The sequence below is a fragment of the Stylophora pistillata genome, chromosome 4 (assembly GCF_964205215.1).
Source record: "Stylophora pistillata chromosome 4, jaStyPist1.2, whole genome shotgun sequence".
In the NCBI taxonomy this organism is placed as follows: Eukaryota; Metazoa; Cnidaria; class Anthozoa; order Scleractinia; family Pocilloporidae; genus Stylophora; species Stylophora pistillata.
The window spans coordinates 39,080,610-39,106,172 of NC_142522.1; the positions used below are offsets into that span (position 1 = coordinate 39,080,610).

At 37.7% G+C, this 25,563-nt stretch overlaps 2 protein-coding genes across 2 annotated transcripts in view; one reads left to right on the forward strand and one right to left on the reverse strand.

The window, feature by feature from the left end:
- LOC111337299 (uncharacterized) overlaps window positions 1–14,806 on the reverse strand; it is a 27,796-nt gene extending 12,990 nt beyond the window's left edge. Inside the window, exons 1-16 of the mRNA XM_088758845.1 lie at window positions 14,583–14,806; window positions 14,153–14,377; window positions 12,949–13,029; window positions 12,649–12,762; window positions 11,656–11,778; window positions 11,240–11,332; window positions 10,650–10,761; window positions 10,188–10,273; window positions 9,369–9,461; window positions 9,038–9,117; window positions 8,593–8,656; window positions 8,308–8,393; window positions 7,821–7,869; window positions 7,589–7,702; window positions 789–911; window positions 335–388 (exon numbers count right to left, since the gene is read on the reverse strand). Coding sequence (XP_088614971.1) covers window positions 335–388; window positions 789–911; window positions 7,589–7,702; window positions 7,821–7,869; window positions 8,308–8,393; window positions 8,593–8,656; window positions 9,038–9,117; window positions 9,369–9,461; window positions 10,188–10,273; window positions 10,650–10,761; window positions 11,240–11,332; window positions 11,656–11,778; window positions 12,649–12,762; window positions 12,949–13,029; window positions 14,153–14,377; window positions 14,583–14,714 — 1,629 coding nt within the window. The 5' untranslated portion in view covers window positions 14,715–14,806. The remainder of the gene's footprint in view (window positions 1–334; window positions 389–788; window positions 912–7,588; window positions 7,703–7,820; window positions 7,870–8,307; window positions 8,394–8,592; window positions 8,657–9,037; window positions 9,118–9,368; window positions 9,462–10,187; window positions 10,274–10,649; window positions 10,762–11,239; window positions 11,333–11,655; window positions 11,779–12,648; window positions 12,763–12,948; window positions 13,030–14,152; window positions 14,378–14,582) is intronic.
- A 69-nt stretch (window positions 14,807–14,875) lies between these two features.
- Window positions 14,876–25,539, forward strand: LOC111337317 (stomatin-like protein stl-1). Its single transcript, XM_022943596.2, has 14 exons — window positions 14,876–15,075; window positions 15,877–15,945; window positions 16,813–16,887; window positions 17,004–17,103; window positions 18,271–18,329; window positions 19,286–19,358; window positions 19,898–19,957; window positions 20,464–20,520; window positions 21,786–21,832; window positions 22,362–22,407; window positions 22,595–22,693; window positions 22,775–22,854; window positions 23,716–23,844; window positions 24,723–25,539. The coding sequence occupies exons 1-14, from the start codon at window positions 15,028–15,030 to the stop codon at window positions 25,008–25,010; spliced, it is 1,230 nt and encodes a 409-aa protein (XP_022799331.1). The 5' UTR covers window positions 14,876–15,027; the 3' UTR covers window positions 25,011–25,539.
- Window positions 25,540–25,563: the final 24 nt, after the last annotated feature.

A 25,563-nucleotide genomic window follows, 5' to 3' on the forward strand; every position in this document is an offset into this window, starting at 1 on the left:
ATTAATTATGCACGTTTCGCCTAGTTGTTATAATTATAGTCCTAACGGTTTTTCGAATATTCTGTAAGTGATGATGATGTTCGTAACATCGAAACATGTCTTCGAAATTACAAAACGTCGTACTCTTCTTGAAAATAACTGCTTGTCTCCGTGACCTGCATGAAGCGATCAGGAGAACACCGAACCCCCGATCTGTCGTCCTCTTTTCGGAGGAGAGCGGTAGTGAAAATGCGCATGCGTCGGTAGGCGTAAACTCTTACGCTTACAAACAGACCACAAGGTAAACAGTCGAGTGTAAGGAAAAGTTGGACAAGAATTCAAACACCACAACTACCTCTTCCGTCCACGCATCAGAAGCCACTTTATATTCACCATTCTCAAGAAGGTCCTGTCCGAAACATAACACAAAGAAGGTAAACCATCAGTCCACACCGAAATTTAATGCTTTGAGAAAGAGAGGACCAAAAACAAAGAGAGTTTTCTCAACGGTGAACAACAAGTTACAATAGCAACAACATCAAGAATTTATATGCCATTCATACCAAAATGTATTTCTACGTGTACAGTACCTTTAAAAAAAATTTTGGCGGAAGACTTCTGGAGAATTTTCCTGTCGACAGCCGTTTGTAAGGTTAATATGTTAAATTTACTCTAAATCTAGTGTGAGGTACGATATGTAGGCCTGTTTTAGACGTTTTGGCAGAACACACACAAATTTAAGATCGAGTCGGTATAAGCCATGAAGAGTCTAACTACATGTATTGCAATTAAAGAATAAAAGCCAGTACCTTAGCATGTTGTACAATAACATGGAGCTCAAATGACTTCATTTCTTTACTAGATGATAAGTCTTTTAATGCACTAACAAATCTCTGTTCACAGATCTGTCTTACTGAAGGCGGTAAAGTTTCCTGTCATTTGTGCAGTACAAAGAAAAACAAAACATGTATTTAGCAGTTTTGAATGTCAGTATCTGAAAACATAAATTAAAGTATCCATAACTTCATAGTTCGCATACGAAGAAAAAGCTCTGTAATATTTAATATTTAAATTTTTATCACATTAACAATCATTGATAATTTCCTTGAGAGAGAAAATAACAGAGACTATCTTTTGTATTTATGTGAATTCCATGCAAGCCAAGAAAGCGCAATCTCTTGATGGAAAACTTCATGATTGAAAGAATCGATCATTCTTTTCAAAGGGCAATACTGGCATTTATTACACGACTCCGGCAGTCAGACATCCTCGGAGACCCAGGGGCAGTGAGTCGATTTCAAGTTAAGGGCAGAAGAGCCCCTGGGGACATTGTCTTACCAGACTAGTTCCAAACGGTCGCAGTCATTCTGGCATCTGATTGGTGCCAGAAAATCTTTGTGTTTTTCTGCCCAATCAGAGTGAAGTGTCGTTTGGAGTCCTTTCATGTGTATTAACACGCACATCTACAACAAGCTCTGTTGCTCGCTATGTTTGTCTAGGCCGTGCGACGAAGCTTTGCCCGAGGTGAAAAGTTTCAGTCTCAGCACACAATGTAAGAGAAATCGATCAGATTGTCCGCGAAATTATACCGAATACTTTCGCAGGTATCACAAGAGAACGTGTTCAAAAGTTTGCGAGGTTCGCATAAAACATAATGGTTGCAGGCATTGATATGTCGCTTTAAACGTTAGATGAGATGTAAGCTTAAACTTTCAAGATTTTTTGTATAATTTGCTGTCACTGAAACTTTTCCAATCCCGTGAAGCCATTTCGTCGCAAGGGCCCCGCAGGTATGTCGAGCAACTGGCGCTTACGCATTTTTTTGTGCACGCCCGGCCAAAATCTAATCTAATCTTCGCTTGAAAAATTAAAAATAAAAGCTAAACGTGGAAACTTTTGTTTATTAGATGTGGGTAGATAACCCTGTACTAAGCTGACATTTACAATAAAGCAAGCCCGCCCTTTCCATCCAATATTTCTTGGTCTTTGGTTTTGTTTTCCCCGATGAAAGCAGCATCGATTCCAAATGATCAAAGGTAATTAACTTGGTCTTCAACAATCGATAAAAGGGGTGAAATGACAATGACCAAGGGACTAGAAGAGAATCCGTGGCCTTTCGAGCTCAAGAATTTGAACACTCAACGCAGTAGTTGAAAGATTAAACTTTCTCCAAACCCCTTCGGTAACTGTCCGAAAACATATCTCCTTTCCACGATGTTCTCGATGATTAGTTTTTGTTCAGATTTTAATAGACCGGTTCACGCTCTTGAGTGCATGCTGGGTAATTAGGGCAAGCAAATCCAAAATGGCGGACACGCTCGGCTACACTCTTTTGCTTGATCTGAATACTTAATGAATATCGGCTTTGTTTCAGAACTGGTCGCAATTTTTAGTATTCACAGTTCAAGATAAAAGTCACAGCTACATTTTGAGCTCTGTATTTTCGATTTTAATGCGTCAAAAAATAAGATATATAATGGTTAACTACCGATGTTGTGTTGGAGGTTGTAACAACGACTCAAGATATCCAAAAAAGATAGTGAAACGGTCACATGTCGAAAATCTTCGCTGGCATTTTATTCCGAAGGATCCAAAGAAAAGAGCCCAATGGATTGCCAGCATATCCAAAGGACTTGTTGGATTCGAACCCGGCAACTACAAGACTGTTTGTTCGAATCACTTTCAATATGGAAAGCCAACGTACTCCTCACCAACTCCAACTTTGTATATGGTGCCAAGTGACTCTAACAAACCTTCACCCAAGAAAAGAAAGCTTGTGGCAAGACACGAAGTTGTCTCTACTGCTGAGGCATCCAATAACTCAAGCTTCAAAGAAGAAGGAACTCAATGCTTGATAATAAATCCGCTAACATACGGAAGTATGAAGTTTGCTGATTTAACAACAGAGCAAGATGTCCAGCGTTTCACTGGATTCCCTAACGTAGAAACATTTCAATTGATGTTTAATACACTCTTTGAAAAAGCCATGTGTATGCACTACTGGAAAGGAGACAAAGAAAGTGCTTTGAAGGACACCACCAAGCCCAGGTCAAATAATGTACAGAGAGCTCTAACCTTGGAGCAAGAGTTTTTGCTAACCATGATGCGAATCAAGCTAGGACTCTTTGTATTTGATCTGGCTTTAAGGTTCAAAGTTTCCGAGGCGACTGTCAGCTCTGTCTTTACCACTTGGGTTAAGCTGATGTCTAAAGAATTAAAGTGGATGATTTCCTGGCCAGATAGGTATTTAATTCAAAGAAATATGCCTGATATGTTTCGACGATATTACAGAAAGTGTAGAGTCATCATTGACTGCACAGAACTATTCTCTGAAACCCCATCAAGCTTAGAGAATGCGGCAATGTGTTGGTCAAATTACAAACAACACTACACGTTAAAGTTTTTGATAGGGATAACACCAAATGGCCACATATCATTTGTCTCTGAGACCTTCAGTGGGAGGTCATCTGATGTTTTTATTGTAGAAAACAGTGGTTTCTTAAACTATCTTCAGCCACATGACCAAGTTATGGCAGACAGGGGATTCAAGATTCATGACCTGTTAGCATACTACCAATGTTCTCTAACAATTCCACCCTCCAAGCATTCCAATCTCCAGATGTCAGGTGCTGATGTTAGGAACACATCACTTATTGCTAATGTACGGATTTATGTCGAGCAGGCTATCAAGCGAATTAAAGACTTTGCTATGTTAAAGCAAGAAATTCCCATTAGCATTCTTTCCCATTTGGATGACATAATCATCATTTGTGCAGCAATATGTAATATGAAAAAGCCTTTGAGTACATAGATTTCATTTCATCAATTATGTTTGCATTTTGTACCAGTCCAAAATGTTCCCATTCAATTTTCTCACAGGTTATAAGCTATGGTAGTCAAGTTTATTTACACATCTTCTAGAATACAATTCCTTTATGGAATTACACAAACATGTTTGTATATAGCTACAACAATGTTCAAACAATAACTTTGAAACTTTAGTAATACTAAATACTATAATGTTTTGGTTTCATCCGCACTATTTTGTACTATTTAGTAGTTTGTTGAGGTCATATTGCTTCCACTCTATAATTTTAATCATTATCTATTGCTTGTTCATTGCAAAATCTGCAAATGAATGTTGATTCTTGTTCAAAATTTGAGCAGGCCCAGTGAAACCATAGCATACAACATTCACACTGAACACTGTTTTCATCATCACATTCAATTTCATCTGGCTCAAGACAGGGTTTTTCACAGACAGCACAATAATAAATAGGCCTAGTACCTAGCAACACCCTAGCAACATAAGTCTTGAAAAAAATTGTTAGATTTGGTATGATATCTTGCCACAGTTTTAAATCAAACTCAATAATTTCAATATGAGCACCACTAAGTGGAGTCCAAACAACAAAAAAGGTTTTAGGACATCCTGTTAGGGCCATTTGTCCTTGTATCTGGTAATAATAACTGTGGGTTCTCTTGAGCATGATATTCCCATTCACTAATTCTAGATAAGTTGTATTGTTCCAATGCTCATCAAATTTCATGTCTGCAAGTGAGTATGGACATTTATACTCAATACAAGAATGACCACAGCAATCGCAGTGAAAAATACCATCTGGGGTAGCTCCCACAAAAGGGTAAGTTTTAGATATAAATAAGCCACAAGTCTGAAGCTTTGCATTTTTGTGTTTTTTGGATTCTTGTGCAAAGAATGATGCAGCAGCATCTCTCTCATGTTCTCTTCCCCATTTAATGGCAGGTATCATTGACAGATCGGTACAATCTAAAATTCGCTCAAGAAGAGGTGTTACTTTGCAATTTGGCTTTCTTTTTCTAAGAATTGTTTTTGTCTTTGTGTATACTTCATGAAAATGAGATGCAGTTATTCTACCTTTTCTTTGCTCTTTCCATATACTGGAGTTAGCCTGATCCCTTGTGGCCTTTTCTAATTCTTTAATGCTACTGTCATTGAAAGATAATTGTTCCAGAAATTGTCTCACTAATTCATCAGCATCTACACCATTGTTTTTAGAGGATATATCATCAGCTATAATTTGTAGTGATGGGGGAACATCATCAGAAGTTGGTGGTGCATATGAAATATGGATGACAGCATCAGGATTTATGTTTCGAAGAGAAGCTAGAAACTTTTGCTTGCTTTCTTCGGTAACAACCCTCAAGGATTCTGGCCGAGGATCAAAGTTCTGTTTTTCCTTGCTATTAATAGCATAACTTGGGTTTTCTTTGACTACCTTGTGGCTTTGGAACACCATGTCCTTTAATTTCATGGGTTGGATGTCTTTCTTGCTAGTATTATTCCACACACATGCCTTATCTGTGCAGGAAGGATCTGTGAAACCTTTCTGGTTGGCAAACTCAACTTTATATAAAAGGGCTATGACATGATTACAGCACTGACTGTATCCAGCTGTACAGCTACAATATGCCCCAAGAATTTCACCGGGAGATTTACAAATTATCCACACTTTATGAGGTTCTTCGCGAATTCTTTGAGATGGAGTGACAGATGCAAACAACAGAACTTTGTCTTGTCCATGAATTGTTTTTGAGTATACAGTGTGCACAAAACCACTTTTAAAGTATGAATACGCTTTTCTGATTTTATATTGACCAATATAGTCAGTGTCGAAAGCTTTTTTTCCAAGTATAAACGAGAATATTTGACCAATGTTTGTATGCGGCCACTTTGTTACACAGTCCTCCCAATCGACCATGGATAACGGATCCTTTATACCGCATGTGCGTAGTAGTTCTACATGTTCATTTTGTAGTGACTTGGCTTGGCTTTCGGCCGAATCTCGAATAGGCGTTTTATGTTCAAAAGCTACCAAAGCACGAGCAGCAAGATCCGAGTGTGTCCCTCCAGAGGGCAAACCTCGCTGTTTAAGATAAAACTGCAATTCCCCACATGAAAGTTCCAAAAAATCTTCGAGGTGCGTGGCCATGATCGTGTTGTTGGGATATTGAACTGTCAACGACTTTTGAGCGAGATGGCAATAACATAAAGAGCTCAAAATGTAGCTGTGACTTCTATATTGAACTATAAGTATTCAGATCGAGCAAAAGAGTGTTGTTCGTATCCGCCATTTTGGATTTGCTTGCCCTAATTACCCAGCATGCACTCAAGAGCGTGAACCGGTCTATTAGATAACCGGAAACACAGCTAAGCTTTCTTTAAGCGCTTGCTGAAGGTCGTCCACGTACTTGACGTTATCTGCAAGTTTGGCGATATTGTAAAGACTTTACTACAAGGCAACGATTAGAGTTTGGCGCGCACAGAAAGTTACGCAAGCATAAGCGCCAGTTGCTTGACATACCTACGTGGCCCGTGCGACGAAATAGCTTCACGGGATTGGAAAAGTTTCAGTCACAACAAATCGTACAAAAAATCTTAAAAGCTTTAAGCTTACATCTCATCTAACGTTTAAAGCGACATATCAATGCCTGCAACCATTATGTTTTATACGAACCTCGCAAACTTTTGAACACGTTCTCTTGTGATACCTGCGAAAGTATTCAGTATAATTTCCGGTAAGATTTCGCGGACAATCTGATCGATTTCTCTTACATTGTGTGCTGAGACTGAAACTTTTCACCTCGGGCAAAGCTTCGTCGCACGGCCGAGACAAACATAGCGTGCAACAGAGCTTGTTGTATACGTGCGTGTTAAAACACACGAAAGGACTCCAAACGACACTTCACTCTGATTGGGCAGAAAAACACAAAGATTTTCTGGCACCAATCAGATGCCAGAACGACTGCGACCGTTTGGAACTAGTCTTGTAAGACAATGTCCCCAGGGGCTCTTCTGCCCTTAACTTGAAATCGACTCACTGCCCCTGGGTCTCCGAGGATGGCAGTCAGAGGGCCAATAACTAAAATCGACCAATCAAAATGCACTATTGCCGGTCAATATTCTCTCAGTATTGGACCGGACACTGTCCTGAATGGTCCCGAATGATACCACACTTATGTCTCTTTAAACTTCAGTCATAAAATAAATCTCTTATTAACCAAGCTTGTTCAGGACCGTACTGGAAGAATATTGGCCCTTGGTCTTTTTTGTATGGACCGAGCGCAGCTCAGTCCATACAAAAAGACCAAGGGCCAATATTCTCCCAGTACGGCCCTCGCGCTTGGTTAATAAGATATATTTCTTAACAGCTCTACATAAACAATACATTAACCTCCTTTCATTATTTGAATTGGGGTGTTTCGTAAGGATATCCAGCCCTGATAAAAGCCGTGACTGCACATGTGTAAAATAACGATATTTTTTTACATGTGTTTGATATCGCCAATCAGCTGCTAACACATCACTCGCCTTTTGCGCCACTCTTCCAGTTAATGAATGAATGACACAAGTTCACCAATCTCAATCCAAGATTGTTTTTTCATTCATTAATAAAGTTGCCTTTTCTTGTCGGTAAAGGCATATTGTGTTTATACAATGAATATACATATTGTGTTAATACATGGTTGCTTGTAGATACGAAAATTCTCCCTTGTTCACTCAACAGATATTGAGTTGAACACTTGCTTTTGATTTACTTGCTGTGGCTGTCAAAATTATTATACTAACGTTTCGGTCCTTTTCAACTGGTAAAAAATATGCTTGCTTAAGGAAGAAGAAAAGCACATCTTGTAACCAATTTCCCTCGTGTACACCTGACTTCTTCTTGACCAACTGGTACAGCTGATGCAGTATAAACATAAAACAAAAGGGAAGTTAATTTTACACCGCAAACACATGGTGTCAATTTGAAATAGCCAAATAGAGACAGATTAAGAGCTGAATTATCAACAATACTAACTTGGTTTAAAACTGCAATCCTTATTGACTCTTCACTCTTTATTGAGGAGCTAGAGAGAAAAAAACCGTTACATAGTGGCAAACTATTTTGAAAACAAAGATGCTACACTGCCAATGAAAAGTTCACAGCTCTACAGGCTGACTGTCCAAGATAGACAGACAGATGCAAAGACAGTTTGACAGACAGACAAACACACTGACAGACAGCTGACGCACACCTTCATGTATGCACAAACAAACACACACAGAGACAGAGGAACTTCTCCAAAGTGGCCTCCTAGGGGACTGAGGAAAATGGTCCTTGACAGATGACTGTTACAGGGAGATCTAGGTGCTCTTTGGGAGGGAGCAAGAGGTTGTTATGTAGAGGTAGCTGATCAGTGTTCTGCTGTAACACCAGTGGCCATGTTCCTAACTAGCAACAAATGTGCTAATAACAGTTGTACGAGAAAATACATTCATTTTAATATATTTTCATATAATCTTACACTGATTCTGTAGATACTTGAACAACTCCTTTCTCAAAAATATTAAGAAGCCATGCTACAAACATCTGTAGTCCTGATCCTTGAAGCTGTCAAAAAAAAGAGAGGAAAACAGAGCATAGCAAAGATCAACAATCAAAACATTAAAATAATGATTTCCATTCAAAACTGCTCAACTCAACATGGCAACAGCTGTTTTCATCTCAAGCAAAATAAAAGAAGCAGAACCATCTGTACAGCAGAGTGATATATAGCCCATTAGTAAAGTCCATCAAAATCCTAACTTACTGTTCCGAGTAAACTGTCCACAGTTCTTGTTTTAGTCAACTTGTCAAAATGCATAATACCATGTCTGATAAGGAAAAAAACAAACAAAACCAGAAACAAATTGCATATAAGTTGCTATTTAAGTGGTTTCTGTAAATGGGTCTTACGAGTATGGTGACCCTCACCTGTCAGACTTAATCCCAGTTTCTACTCCAAAAAGTAACTTGGAGCATTGCATCTCCTTATGAAGAGGATGCTAATCCATCACAGATGGTTCCCTTCGTATCCAAAGTTTTCCTGACACTTAAACCACTGGTACCCATTCTTTTATACTAAGGTAGACATGTACAGTGTATAAGTACTGCGAACGTAAATTTTTTTTTTGTCCAGTAACACAGTACAAAGTTTCTTTTATGGCTAACTACTTTGTTTCATTATTTCACTTGCTAAAGTTGCAGCACTGTACCTTCCTAAAAGCTGTTTTAATACCAAAACTGAAACTCCAGGATCTGTGCTCTGGTTCACTATTGAAGGAAGACTTGAAGCCTACAGTAATGCAAACAGAAGTTAAAACCATGCAGTAAACTAAAAAGCAAAACAGGTGATGCTTCAATTAGTTTTTCAAAAGTATGGGCCAAAATACAATGGGGCCTGGTTTTCAGTACCCAGACAGTTCTGATTGACAATCAAATGCTCAGCCAAATTGGGCCACAAAATGCCCGCAAATATGCCACTCCATGATAATATCCCCCAACTCCATATTTGTAGCTCAGTCTATAAAAGTAGGCTTTTATTACCAACTGTTTCGCTGCCTCATGGAGATAACTCTGTGACGACGACAGACTGTTTATAAAGCTCCTCATCATGTGAGCACCAAACACAACAGACACCTGAATAAAAGGAACCAGTGAAGGTAAATACAAATGTGCAAAATGGAGATATTCTTGAAAAGGGTTAAATCTCAAGTTTCATTTACAGGAGAATTTATCCCAGTTGTGGAAGTATAACCCAGAAAATATCTCTCCTTGGACAGGATCGATCCCAGTCCAACCTTCCCAAACTTTGTCAGCTGCCCTAGGCAGTTTGCAGCTAAATTGCTATTGGATTGAAGTTACAAAAAAAATGGTGAACAGTTTAAATCATTTTTCTGATGGCAAAGAGAAGCAACATGAGAGTACTGTGTATTATTATTCAACTACACTCTGTAGAGCACAAATAATGCCCAAGATGAGTACAAATATCACACAATATTTGTACTCCAGAGAACCGGTTAGACAGGTTTTCTCCCATCCTGCAAGCAATGAATTGGATTGAAGTTACAAAAAATACGCTGAACAGTTTAATTTTTTGATGACAAAGAGTGGGAATGCCTAGCGAATATTGATCTAAGTTTAATAGATAAATCAAACAAAGCAAAAAATTGCTTCAGCAGGGTTTTAATCTACACTCTTGAACCTAAATCTAACACACTCACATGTACCACCAGTCCCCCTATGCATGTGACGTGGAGCCAAGTACACAATGGTAAATATTACATGAAGCAATTGGTGTGGTTGATAATTTGCAATGCCAACTAGAGTCAATAAATGTGCAGCAAGCAAATGGTAACCTCTCACCTCTTTTTCACTGAGTTGAGGCAATATTTTCTTTACTAGCTGAAACCCCAGAAACTTTCTATCATGTGTTGACTGAAACAAGCCATCTGTACAGAAAAAGTGAAATCTTACTAATTAATGAAGATAAATAAATGGAATGACTTTGATTTATATATTGTATTGTACAGTTGTACATAAATATGACAAATGAATTTAGCAATTGTAAATTACTTTATTTGAATTTCAAGTTTACTTATTTTTCCATACCAAATATATACTTAGCAGTACACAGTCAATGTACTGTTTACAGCTCAAAATCATCTCAAATTAAAATCAATGAAACTGATTTAATTTTACATGGATTATGTCAATGTGCATGGCACAAACTTAAGGAAAAATTAAAAACTGTTAACAACTATTTTACCTGCTATTCATATTTAACTATTGCATAATATATACATGTGGTGATAAATCATGTTCTACCTTCCACGACTGTATTCCAGAACATCTGAAAGTCACCAGATGAATTCTTAAGTACTGCAAGGAAAATTTCATCCCAAACACAATGGACCCTTGGATGGGATGAAATGGAATCCTAGTACAAGTCACAGACAAAAAAGGCAAGCAAACAATTAATACCATTAATATCATATTAATATCAATTAATACCATGCTTTCGAGGATCAGAGATGGAGGTTTAGGCCAAGACTGTCAACTTACTTTTATGCAGTACTGTACATCATTTTTCTGAAAAATGGCTTCCTTGATAATTGTACATTGTAGGGGTCAAATTCAATTATAGCCATTTAACTCCCAGAAGTGATTAACAAGTAACTTCTCCCTATAATATCCCTATGTTATCTAGCAAGCAGGTAATGAGAATACTCAAACATATCAGGTAGAAATTGATATCTTGGTGTAACATCAAATTCTCCTTACTGAAATGTGTAGCAGCTAGAGGAGAGAATTAAAAATCAGATCTCAGAAGTTTATGGGGTTTGTAACTGAGAGAAGCATTTATTTTGAAAAAGAGGAATAAGCCATAGCATGATGATTTTGACAACAACACATACCTGCAGGACAGTGTACATTTGCTTGTAATTTTGCTTGTCAGCTATGAGTGGACTTTTCCATGCAACCTTCATCACTTTCTTATCCAAATGCTCCTGAGGTAAGGAAAGGATATTAAAAGTGAAACAAAGAATTCAAGTGACATGTTATTTTACTGCTATTATATTTATTTTGTTTATAATGTAACAGTTGCATTAACTAAATGTCGGCATATGCAGTTGATTCAAAAAACATGACAGGACCTTTTGATAATAAATTGAGACATTTTTAATACATCACCCCAAATAAAAACCATGACCACTTTCAAGACCTTGACATTTTAAAAGTCAACTATTAAAAGTCAGCTAAATCTCTTACAACCAAATAAAAGGTACCGGTACATTATAATTATTATAATGAACACCATTTCAATACACACCCCCCAGGACCTCTGAAGTGCCAAGGAAATAAGAAGTGTTTCAGGTGTGGCCTGTGCCCAGCCACTTTCAACGATCTCCTTGACAGATGGATACACCCAATTTGTAAACATATCCTCAGACACCTGTAACCAAGAGAAAGAAGAGGTACTGGAATGAGTTATCCATTAATCACTGTTATATACTAGAGTATACATCATGGTTCAGATTCTAGTCAGGTTTTCTATTTTTGGTTCCCTTTGTCTTGGAATCATTGTTATATTGTCAAACAAAAGAAAAAAAATTCAAATTGAATATTGTAGACCAAGAAAATTTTTTAACCCCACTTCTTGACATAAATTATGCCACAGTCAGAATTAATTTCTGGTAGACAGTGTTTCAAACTAGTTTTGATTTACATTTTCCTTATGATAGAGTACATGAAAGATAGGAAACTATATTTCAAAATAATTTAAAATCAGTTTGAGTCCTTTAAATTCAGTTTGAACCAAAACATCAAAATGTTTGAGCTACATTTGTGCACAAGTACCTATAAATCATTTACAGCTGTAGCTTATCTGATTGAATTGCATCATTGAAGAAAATCTTGCATTCTAATTGGTTAACAAAGCGAGGTATTTAGCATGGAATTGTGAGTTGAAAATGAGGCTATGTGATACTGTTTTGCTTCCACATACACATAATAACTATATATTAAGTAATGCTGTTTTCTTTTTTTTCTTGTTTTAATTCAGTTACACTATTCAAATAAAATCTATTACTTGACTTATGAATTCTGTGTTAAATTGCACTGTCTTGAAAACCAATATCGCACTCATCGCTTTGTGATTCGTGCAATATCGGCTTTCGCATGCAGTTTAATGTGGAATTCCCTCTTCAAGTAATGGATTTTCGTATAGAATCATTCATGACATATACTGTAATAGATATTTAATATGAACACAAACTGACTGATTTCTTTATCATCATAAAAGGCTACACAAGATGCTACTCACCAAAGGAAATATGTCCACAATGACCTTGGCACAGAGCTCTTGTAAATAACTCTTCTTTTTGCTCAATTCTATAACTTTGGATATGAGCAAACCCAGCCAGTTTGGGTCAAGAGTCTAAAAGCAAAGCAAAATTGCAATCAAAACAATTTTGTTGCCTGAATATTGAAAGACTGCCGAGTTTGAAAATGTATATCCCTCTTTAAGACAAACTCCCAACACTTTTAAAAAACCATTAATTAGTCAATTTTAACTAGGCTAACTATCAGAACTAAAAACGGATATGGCACAAGTAACACTTACAGAGATTTTACCATGATCACATTGAGACCTCAATACAGACACCATGCCAAATATCTGCCCTATGTAGCGATCTTTTTCTTCCTGATATGAAAAACAACAAGTTTAAAAAACAGACATTTATTGTAATAATAATAATAATATAATAATAATAATAATAAATTTTATTTATATAGTGCACATATCCTGTGCTCAAAGCACTTTACAATGTTTATATAAAATAAATTATTAAAAACTAGATCATTGAATAATGCAATTCAAAACATTTTATTGGCTTAGCCATTATGTTATATCAGCCAATATACCATAATCTACAAATATGGCAAGCATACGTGTCAGTTTAAAATTAAAAGGGAGCTAAAAATTTAATAAAATATTTAATAAAATTTAATAACTTGATTTAACGTCTTTAATAAAACAATTATTCCACTCGCTCTTGTTGGATATGAGATGATTATAGCCAACTCGGCGTTACGCGCCTCGTTGGCTATCTATCATCTCATATCCAATGCACGCTCGTGGAATAATTGTTAAATATATTAAGCTAAAAGTAAATACAATAATACAATCAAGCTAAATGACTATATAGTAATAGATATAATCCTATTGTAAATATGATTTTAATATGCATAAAACTATAGGCAAACTTTAAAATAACGGGCAATCGTCAACATATTTAGTAAAAAGATAGGTTTTCAGTCTTTTCTTAAAGTTTCCAATAGTGTGAAGGTTACGTAGGTCATATGGTAAACTGTTCCAAAGTTTTGGGGCCAGGTTCGAAAATGCTCTCCCCATAAGTTTTTGTATATGACCTAGGTTCTTTTAATAATGAATTTGAAACAGATCTAAGTGATCTGGAGTACTGTCTGTACTGGAGTTTCTCTCTTAAATAGTCTGGTGCATTATCATTAAGACAGTTCAATACAATGAGTAAAATCTTGAATATAGATCTATAATAGACAGGTAACCAATGGAGTTCCTGTAACACTGGTGTAATATGGTCGTATTTACGTCCTTGGCACACCACTCTGGCTGCAGTATTCTGGGCATATTGCAACCTCTGTGACTGATACTTAGGCAAGCCAAATAACAGTGAGTTAAGATAGTCCAATTTAGATGTAACAAACGTAAATGGGAATGGTAAATTCGCTTGTAATGAATTAAGGTAAATAAGATATCCATCTCAGTCTTTCAAAATAATCTTTACCGTGGATATGGCGCTACCAGAGAACTCTAAATTTTCACCAATTAATTTGAGCACTCTTTCAGGCGACAGAGAAGTAAACTTCGAGAGGACTTCTGTCAACACTGTTGCAAATCCTTGTCTAGCTCCCTTCCGCGAAGAAGCTAAACCTTTTACAAGCCGTTTGACGCTGTATTCCAGCTCATCACAACATAAATTCTCCTCATCATCGTTGGCATTATCCTCTACCTGAAATTGTAAACAAAGAGAGTTTTCCTTTTTTACGTGCTTACAATACAACAGCTGGGTGGCGTGGCTTACAATCAATGTTTAGCTCTTATTCCTTCTGAACTATTCATATCACAGACCCAAAATATTACGCAAGCAAACGTCTTGCATCTACCATGACTAAGAGTCTTCGCAGAGTAAGTACAGCAAAGTTTTTTTTTTTAACCTCAACTTTTTCTTCGTGATGCATTTGAGCTTCGTGTAAAGAATCTAACAGCTGTGAAGCAGCTTTCAGACGCTTAGTTTCGTCAGTTGACGCAAGTTCCCAGAAATGCGAAAGAATATTTTCTGAGGGCATCTTTCGGATTCTCAGTACTGAGCTTTAAAAAATATAGTTTCGATAACACTCATACACGTGCAAGAGCCGCCATTTTCGATCTGACCGAGAGAACCTTGGGAAGAAATGATAAATTTAAGCCAGCAGGCACATAAATCAGCGGCCTCTATGCGTCGCGCCTTTTGCGGTGGAGAGCATTCACTGACCTTAATGTAACACGTGCTCTTCGTGTTCACCGTTCTATTTCTTTATAATGAAATTTCAAGGAATTATTGCAAGTATAAAAGCAGCTAAGAAGAGAGAAATACCGCGGTAATTTGCAACAGATTTAGTAATGCTCTCTTCCAGGGTTCTACAAAGAATCACTAGAGCTCCTTCTCAGGTAAGGCTTACCCGCGAAATCAGCTTTTTACAACTTTCTCCTTTGATCTCTTGATTTGTGTGACATAACTAACCTCACATGTGAATTATATTGTTCCTTTTTTATTTCTGCCCTTTCTTTTTCCTTCGATTTGAAATTTTGGAGGGTCGTAGTCTCGTCGTCACAGTTTGCAGATGTTTATTGGTGATCATTTCGAGTTAATCTCAGATAATTAGTTCAAAATGGCGTACGGGTGTCTATTATATATATATATATACCCATGTGCATGCATTCAACTTCGATTGAGCTCAACTTTACTCTAGATCTCTTATGTTTACGTGTAGAAGACTTCTGTCTAACTTTGAGTTCAAGTAAAGGAACGAATGCGAAAGAACTGGAGAAGAGAATTTTAAAAAACCTCAACACTTTAAACCCCAAGTGTGACAAGCATCTAATTTCCTCCCACAATATCACCCTTGAATCAAGCATTAAGGTTTGGAGAATAAAGGAAGTGATCAACAAGTAATAATTTTCTTGATTGTCAAACAAATTCTCCTTGCTAGAACTTTAAGAAATACATAGAGAACAGTATGGAGAATGCATATGCATTATGCATATGCATACTGATGTTAGGGGTGTAAAGGGTTATCTGACTAGTGGTTTTGAAGTTTGGAGATCATTTTACCTCCCACAAATCGAGAGAATCATAAATGTTCCATGTCCATCTAAATATAATTCAGAGCACACGTCCCCTCATTTGCATTTTCTGCATTCATTTATCACTACCTATATGATGGTTTTATTATCTGTCTATTATTGCAGCCAAGTTTTGCCATCAGAACAATGGCATATGGCTACAGTAGGACAAAGAAGAAACTGCCTGTCAACACAGTAAGTTAAATTGCTGTAACACATCTGCTTAGTAAATGCATTCAGTAGACAAGTAGACCAAAGACTGAGTTTATGAACCACCCACAACCTCAAGCACTGTGATAGAAATGTTGGGGTTAATGTATTTGTAATTAGAAAATGAAAAGTATTTGAAAATGAAGTATAATTGCTCTTGTCTTAATGTAGTCCAGGGTTGTGGTCTAACAGTACCTAGTGACCCCTGACACCCTACTTTTATTTTTGGGTGGCTCAGGAATGCTAGTTTTTTCATAAAAAGCATATGCTGGGTACCCTGGGTTTCACAGTTTCAGAGCACTGGGCTCCCTTCAATTTTTCTTCAAGCACAGCCTTGTAGTCCCTTCTGATGTGAATAACAACTTTGCAAATACATACTACTAGTCATCTTCAGTTGATAAAGTTAACAGGATAGGCTAATCCAACCAAACTTAAGGCCTGAAAAAGACTAGCTGTATGCAGTTGAAATGTTGCAATCCAGAACAAAAGTTACTGACACTATATCATCAGATATACATGTACTACTTATCTTTATTACAAGCTCATTCTAATCTGATTCTCCAACCACATGAAAGTACAAGTTCTCTTTGCATGTTATGATGCATTTATCTGTCATAGTTTCCCAATGTTTGTGTCCCATCATTGAGTTATTTCCAAAAAGATTGGCAAGATGTGGTTTACCCAGCAAACAATATTTCTGCACCATGTTTGTTTAGTAAATTTGTAAAAATTCAGCTGAAATTAAGCAAGAGATCAGGGCGACATTTTGATTAGAGTGGTCTCGAATTATTTTCTTGAGTATTGCCTTTTTTTTCATTCTTACTCCTTTGGTGAATGATGTTTTTATTATAGGTCATTAAATTTGTTCCCCAACAAGAGGCTTGGGTAATTGAGAGATTTGGTAAATTTAACAGAATCTTAGAACCAGTAAGTACAAACTTATTATGTGAGAAAAAACTAGGGAGCTTTTATGGAAAACTTTCTGTTACCACAGATTAATAATACATGCACACTCAAATATTGTGTACTTACTTTCTTTCCAGGGCCTGGCCATTCTCCTTCCAGTTATTGATGATATTAAATATGTGCAGAGTCTGAAGGAAATAGCAATTGAAATTCCTTCACAGTCTGCTATCACACTTGGTAAGAATTTTATTTGCTCTACAATATGTACTGTGGGAGGCAGGTGGCCTCTTGGTCAGTGCGCTTGACTTCCCATTGAGTGGTCCAGGTTCAAGCCATGGCCTGGGACATTTGTGTTGCGTTCTTAAGCTAAACACTTTACTCTCACAGTGCCTCTCTTCACTCAGGTGTTTAAATGGGTGGCGACAAATTTTAATGCTGGGGCATAACCCTGCAATGGACTAGCATCCCTTGGGGGCGGGGGGGGGGGGTGGGAAGTAGAAATACTCCTAGTCATTTATGCTGCAGAAACCAGAGTTAAGCACTGGCCTGATGGATCACTTGGCTGGTAAGCAGACTCTTTCAGTATGTTCTTAATATCAAGCAAAGAAATGATCCTCACAGATGAAAGCAATTTTAACAGTTGCAGACAAGAAGTCTGAAAAAATTCAGTCTTCCATGAGATTTGAACCCTTGCCTCACAGATACTACTGTAGTTAGGGGCTACAACCAACTGAGCTATGAAGCCACACCTTGCATGCAAGGCATTTAGAGGGTTCTTCTTTCTTATAGAAGAATTATGTATTATAGGAAATAAGACCTGATTGTACTTGCAGGTTTTATCAGATGATAGAATATTACATTGTTAGTTTCTTCTTTGTTCTATTTGTTGGTTATCATTTTGAAATATTCGTAAACTAGTAACTTTTGATGTAACAACTTGTCTGCATTACAAGTGGGCTTTTAACTTTAAACAGGGTTCGTACAGGTCATGGAAAACCTGGAAAGTCATGGAATTTCAAAATTTCATTTTCCAGGCCTGGAAAGTCATGAAATTTAGGTGTGGGTCATGGAAAGTCATGGAAAATTAATACGCTCTCTACGAGTGAAAGGCAATAAGACCCTAAGTTGAAAAGTTAACTGACGAGTCCAAAAATCAGATTTAATTTCATTAGAAATAAACAGAAGCACGCATTGTGAGGAATGTTTGCAAACAGGTCTTGGAAAAGTCATGGAAAGTCATGGAATTTTAACAGGTCAAAAGTGTGCGAACCCTGTTAAACTTATTTAATATGATTTATTGGTTTTCTTTTCTCACTCTGTATTTACAAGCCACTCTTTGTTAACTTTATAAATTACTAACTGAAGTTTACTCACTGCATTTAACATCATGATTGTTTGTGATAGATAACGTCACTCTTCATCTGGATGGTGTGTTATACCTGCGTGTGGTTGATCCCTTCAAGGTTGGTTTAACATGATTTTACTTCCAGATTGTGGAAATTTCATCTGCTGTTTCACTAAAGTTATTGTGCCATCAGTTGTTATGACAGAGTTACCATTACTGGTATCTTTGACAAAACTACTTTATGTGAAGAGATGGCAATTTCCTCAAGCACCTAATGTAACTTACTATACTGGCCTTAAACCATAGAACAAGACAGCATGGAAGTTTAGTTCAAGATAAAAACTGACCAGGTGTTTGCAGTTAGGAAGTGTCTTTTGTATTTTTTGTTAGGGAGTTTTTTTCACAGTGGTAAGGAACTTTTAGTGGTGGACTTAGGGTAGAAATAGAACTAGTGTTCAGGTTGAATTAAATGTATTTATTGAATTAAATGTATTTATTAGAACAAGTGTATTTATTAGGCAAAGATATTGGCTTTGGCAGAGGTAACTTTTAATGCAGCTACTGCAGCAAACAGTGTATATGTGCTGTGACTGTTTGTGGATTATTTTGGCTGCAAAATTACAAATGTTTGTCGCTATCTTGGTGCATTCTGTGATAATACACCGAGACGAAGCAAACAGATATTCAACCAATCTGAAAATGTTTTTATCATCTTTCTCTTCATGAGAGATGCACATACAAATTGCAAATCAGTCCATTAATTCTGTCTGTTTTTAGTTCAATTACTTCTTTTTGCACGTAACCTTGATATCTTGCAAATTATTACGGTGTGGCATATACGTTAAGAAGTGCCACCTCTGAAAAAGTGCCACCCTGAAATGAGTGCTGCATTTGAGACAGAAAAGTTAATGAGTGCTGCAGCCTTGGAGTGGCAATTATTCAAGTAATTCTTTCACAAGCTGCAATGCTTCATATGCAGTTGAATATCTTGCACATGTGTAGTATGAAAAAGTGAGCTTGATGAAAAGTTTTCAAAACATAAAGATGATTATATGTATGTTTATTGAATACCAGGCTTCTTATGGAGTAGAAGACCCAGAGTATGCCGTGACGCAGTTGGCACAGACTACCATGAGGTCTGAGTTGGGTAAATATCACGCCACCTAAGTTTTAAACACGAAGGTGCGCTATAAAAGGAGCCTTAGGTCCCACTGGACCATTTGTCAATCAACCGTCGTGTGATGTAGAACTCTTAGAGTCAAGTAAGCTTGAGCTACAGCTACTCCAAAGCAGTGAACAGTGGGTGCATTCCTCAAAATTGTTTTATGTCTTCATCACAATACAAGAATTTTTGAGATTTGTATTTCCTTTCTCCAGTGGAAACTGTCTTTATTTGTGGCGGTAAATTTGAGATCGAAGCAGGTGGTTCACACTTTACATCATTGCCACCATGCTGGTGGAAGTAAACAATAGATATCTCATTAGCTCCTTTTGTTCGTGTACCAGCATTTAAATTTGACCTGCACACGTCAACGGTGAGTGACAAATGAGCCTAGGTCTTCCCAGGGAAGACTTCCTTATATAGCGCACCTTCGTGTTTAAGCTGAAAATTTGCCTGTACTTCATATCTGAAATTTCACATTCACTTAATAAGTGCTTCTTTGTCTTGTTATTCTTACATTGCAGGTAAAATAAGTTTAGATCATGTATTTCAAGAACGAGAAAGACTGAATCACAATATAGTGGGTGAGATCTAGTGTCTTTATGGTTGATGCTGTAATCTTGAATACAGGAAAATTTACTAAAAAAAAATGGTCAGCAATTGAATGTGTAAAAAGCGTAATTCTGCTTTCTAATAGATAAATTGTCATACAGTGGCTCAATTACCAATATGTGATAATTATTTGTCATTAAAGTGTATCTATATTTGGTCAAATGAGGTACCCCTACCATTAGACAATTATTACTGACAAACTTATTGTGAGTAAACTACCCCCTTTTGTGATTGTTAAAGTAGATTTATGTGCTATGTCCAAACACAGCAGCAAAAAAGCAGTAGAGAGACCCTTGCCTGTCTCTTGTGAATTTGTAGGTAAACAGTTATTTAAGTACATTGCTCATTTATTGCCAATTAATTGGATTGAGAGAAAGGAAAAAAATTCCACTCATCAATGATAATCACATGCATACTTTCAGGTGTGTGTACTGGGTTATTCAAATTTTGAGTTTTAATAGCATCTTTTCCTCATTAGAGGCAATCAACCATGCTGCTGAAGTTTGGGGAATAAGGTGCCTGAGATACGAAATCCGTAAGTGTGTCAATTCTCTTTACTGTTTATCAAAAAAAAAAGTCAGGGTATGGTTAGCTTGTGTTATGATAATTTATCAATTTATATAGTGCGCTTTTTACATACAATGATCAAAAGCACATTACACTTTTGATTAAATTAACAATTAACAATTAACTTAAACAATATAATATGTCAAACTGAGAATTGAACTGAATATAAAATTGCTCACCGATAAAAAGTTTTAAAAAGATAAGTCTTAATATGCGCCTTAAAACTGTTCACATTAGTGATCGCTCGAAGTTCTTTTGGAAGAGAGTTCCAGAGCCTCGGTGCTGCCACCATAAAAGCTCAATCTGTTGGCAGCTGGATTTTAAATTGCAAGATTAAGATTGAGATTGACATGATGTCAGTGGCCTTTGTGTTGTGCTCTCACATAAGATCATCAACTCATACAATGCTAATCTTGACCAAGGAGCACAAATGGGTAACAGTGTTCTGTCAGTTAAACCTGAAAAATGCACGATGGTTCTTGCAAAGGACCAAGGTCTTAGTGATGTGGAGTAGGCGTGCCCCTAGTAGACATACTGCTAGTCAGGTAGCCTTATGTTATATTATGTTGTCAGTTGTAGTCTGCAGTTTGTTACATCCTAACATCAATATCTAAGTTCTCTATACTGTGCTCCATGTTTTACCTATGGTACTTACAAGGAGAATTTGTCTAACAATCAAAGGCTTCTTGAGTTTGCAATCATGTCCTTTATTGTCATGACCGCCTCCCGGTTAGCTCAATGGATAGAGCGCTGGACTGTTGTGCGGGAGGTCGAGGGTTCGAGCCCCGGCTGGACCTACACTCAAAGTCTTAAAATAATTGAGAAGGATATGCTACCTTTCTATAACATCAAGAAATGGTTGGATATTCTAGTCTTCTCGGATAGGGACGAATAAATGGAGGTCCCGTCTCCTGCAGGGTTAGGGGTATTAGACGTTAATTTCCCACACACGAGATTACTGTGTGATGGATTTCCTCTCCTGCGGTAGGATGGGTGGGTTTGTTGGAGCTTAAACCTTGTAGGGGACCCATGTCCTATTGTTTCTGCTCCTGTACTAGGTACAAATCCTTAAATAAATAAATAAATAATTTGTGATTCAGAGGTGATATTGTTGGGGTTATTAGATGTTTATTGATTGAAAAGTGAAAGGGTTGATGGGAATGTTCAAAAAATATGAGGGCTGTAAAGTTTTTAAGGAAATGCAATAAAATTAATGCCTCTTTTTTTTTTCAGGGGATATTCAGCTTCCGAACACTGTAGTTGAGGCTATGCAGATGCAGGTAATTGTAAACTGCTTCACATGATACTTAGACCTAAAATTTTAGATGTTATGAAAATATAAGACAGCATAAGATATAGTTATTGTACAAAAACCCGAAAGGTCAAAGACTCCGATCCTCTTCACTTCTCAACAGTGAAGTCAGTCAAAGACCATGAAAATGTAACATGGAAAACTGCAAGTATCAAGCAATTTTTCCGGCATGCATAGCCTAATGTTATACCAGCAGCTACAGCAACAAACAGTTCACCTTTCACCGTGCTGTTTGTGGATTACTTTGCTGCAAAAGTTGAGCAAACTGTTTGTCGCTATCTTGATGTTTTCTGCAATAATGCATCGAGACGAAACAAACTGAAATTACACCAAATAAACAGCACATATGAACAAAACAAATCATTTTTTTTACGATGCCATTATAATGAACACTGGAGATGCACCTTTATCGATGTTGTATAGAAAAGAGACAGGGTTGAACAACGTTACAAGAAAATGGATAAATTTGAAGTATTTGCTGTATTCTATCGGTTCAGGTGGAAGCTGAGAGGATGAAACGTGCGGCAGTGTTGAAATCAGAAGGTAAAAAGAACTACACGTATTTCTAAGGCTGCTGTCGTACCTTCATAAGCAGCATAAGTTTAAGATAATCATTCAATACAAGTGTCAAATGCTATTTTAGAATTCATGTTTCCTGTTTCTTTCTTTCTTTTTTTTTTTTTCTCAATTTGTTCCCGTTTTTATTTAACTTTTGTTTTTTTGCTTTTAGGTGAAAGAGAAGCCGCCATCAATGTTGCAGAAGGAAAGAAACAAAGTCAGATTTTAGCATCTGAAGCAAGGAAGATGGAACAAATAAACATTGCTACTGGTAACTTGCTGCTTCCCATCTTTCGTCGAATTACCAACAAATGAAATTTGACCTACCGGTATTAACCTCTTTCTGATACAGGTGAAGCGAATGCAATTGTTGCAAAGGCAACAGCTCGCGCGGAAGGAATCGAAAAAGTCTCTTTGGCTCTTCAACAGCAGGTGTGTGCGAGTTAGTCTATTTAACAGTCTTGTTTAGTTTGTGTGACAAGGTATGTTACTCCCCATGTATGAGCAAGAAAGTCGTCGAGAACGCAAGAAATCCTCCGGGCCTTTTCCGAGGCTCAAAGGAGAGACCTGTATGTCTGATCATTCCTATCCCTCTTTTTTCATTCCTTTAGCCCCTACGAGTGATCAGCATCTAATTTCTCATTAAATCTCACCCCTGAGTCAAACAAAAAAGTCATGGGGAATAAGGAAATGATCGCCAACTAAAGAAGCCCTTGATTGTAAAACAAAGTCACCTTGTCGGCACCTTACGAAATGTATAGAGAACAGTATGGAGAATATGCATGCTGATGTTAGAGTGTATGGGTTAAGTAATCGTAAACGTAATCTTATCGTAGTCTATTCTCATGTCATTTACTCTTTCGTCTATCTCGCTTCCAAAGACATTATACACGGTTGCACTTAGTTTTTTTTTTTTTTTTGGTTAGTTATGAGCAGCATTATTCTAGAGGGAAAGTTAGTGATAGTAAAAAAAGAAAAGGTAAGTCTGTTTTCGAGTCAAGTAGCTCGTCAGGCCGGCGCTTAACTCTGGTTTCCGCAGCATGAAGCGACTAGGAGTGTTTCAAATCCCCGCGGAATGGGATGCTAGTCCATCGCATGGTTACCTCCCAGCATATTAAATTCACTGGTACCCATTTAAACACCTGGGCGAAGAAAGGCATTGTGAGAGTAAAGTGTCTTGCCTAAGAACGCAACACAATTTTGCCGTCCAGGGCTCGGAACCCGGAGTACTCGATTGGGAGTCCAGTGCACTAACCATGAAGTCACCGCACTAATTTATTGATCTTATTTCAGTTAGGTGAGAGAGCAGCAACGCTCAATGTCGCTGAACAGTACGTGAACGCATTCTCTAATCTGGCCAAGACAAACAACACGGTGGTATTACCAGCTAATGTGGGAGACGCGGGTTCCATGGTGGCGCAGGTGAGAAAATGTGTGGTTGTTTCACTGGTCTTCAGACACAACTGTTACATAGACAGCTCATCTTTGGGTTAAATCGTATAGGTTTTGTACAATTTTCAGATGCTCTATCCGCAACTCAGCTTTTCTACTTGCGACTAGGCCCTCGTTGATAGAAGGAGATTGTAGAGGAGTCAGGGCGTCGGGAATAAGTTTGATGGGCGAAGAAACGCTGAAGACGAAGCTCCAATAATAAAGGCCTTCTCCTCCGCATAAACCTATCAGTATCTTTGACTGTCTATTTAGTATTAGCGTCTCTATAACTGTCTATTTATTTGTTTGTTGATTGATTGTTTTTTAACTGGTTTTCCCAGCTATCTTAAGCCTCTATAGCCACGCAGCTCAAGAATCAAACTGTGTTCACTTGGTACCTTGTTAGAGTCCTGGCAGCTGTAAGAGTAGCGGAGTGTCGCTATCTTGCTATGTGTAGCCGTTGCGCAGTGAGACGAACACACATAGTCTTTGAATTGTTGATTCATCGCCGTTATTGACCCCGAAACGTACAATGTTGCCTTTTAAAAAAAAAAAAAAAGAAGGGATGGATTCTGGGCTTAATTTCTTGTGATTGGCTATTGTTAACTTCAGACATGGCTTGATGCTACTCTGGTTTAAATATTTAATGAATGTAACCGGGGAATTACAATTCTTAGACCCAACGTTTCGGCACTCCTGTCTTGTGCTTTTATCAGAGCGTTCGTCTAGGCGAAAAAAAAATAGTCGTCATCACGAGATGGACATATAAAATTGTCACAGTATTTCTGATGGTCCATTAATAAGAGGTTCTGCTCTGTTGTTTCGTTGGCTCTTCGGTGGTCTATCTCATTCCTTGTGTTACTTTGCAGGCTTTGGCGGTCTATGGCCAAATCTCAGGGAAGCCAAAGAATGACCCCCCACCCTCTTCCGGTGGGTTAACCGATTCTTCAACGGAGAGTGCGGGCGCGAGCGGCGACCAAACGCAGGAGGGAGGAGACGGGGACACGCAAAATGACAAATTGTCTGCTTCTGCCGGAAGAGATTTTCGGCAGGTCGAGGGTTCTTCAGCGGATTCACACATGAGATGGAACCCAGTCTCTTCTAGAACACACTTCACCGCGGCTTCGTCACCAACTCGCGCTCGGGACTTTTCGTGAATATCCAGCGGCGTTCACGCAATTTCATCAAAAAATTAAGAGTGAAAACAGAACTGCCATGAACCCGTGCACGCTGACTAAATGTGCAGCATTTTTAAGCAAATTATAAGCGCGAGCTAAATAAAGATCTTCAATTAAATCGAAGGACGTTCATTAGAAATAAACAAAGAAATGTTTGGGGGTAGAATACACCTTTTGGCAAGACCGTGACTTAATTCCTCTGGAGATGATAGCATGTCGTTATCCAAACAAATGAGCTTACAAGGTCACTGGGCTAGAGAGTTTCGTGACGACGCTTGAGCACCCGAGTCTTCGACTGAGAGTCAAGAGTAATCTTGGGTTGTGTAGGTAAAACCGATAAAACTTAGACGCTCGCGATATCACGCAACTCACACCACTTTCATTATTTCATAAGCTTCTTTTGATGTCTTTCCTTGTTGCTTTAAAGAGTTTCGGGAGGAAGAAACTCAATGGAAATCGTTGAAGACCTGCAAAGTGCTTAATAAACTTAGTGGAAATTTTGGTTTAAGAGTGTTATCCATTTTTGCATTAT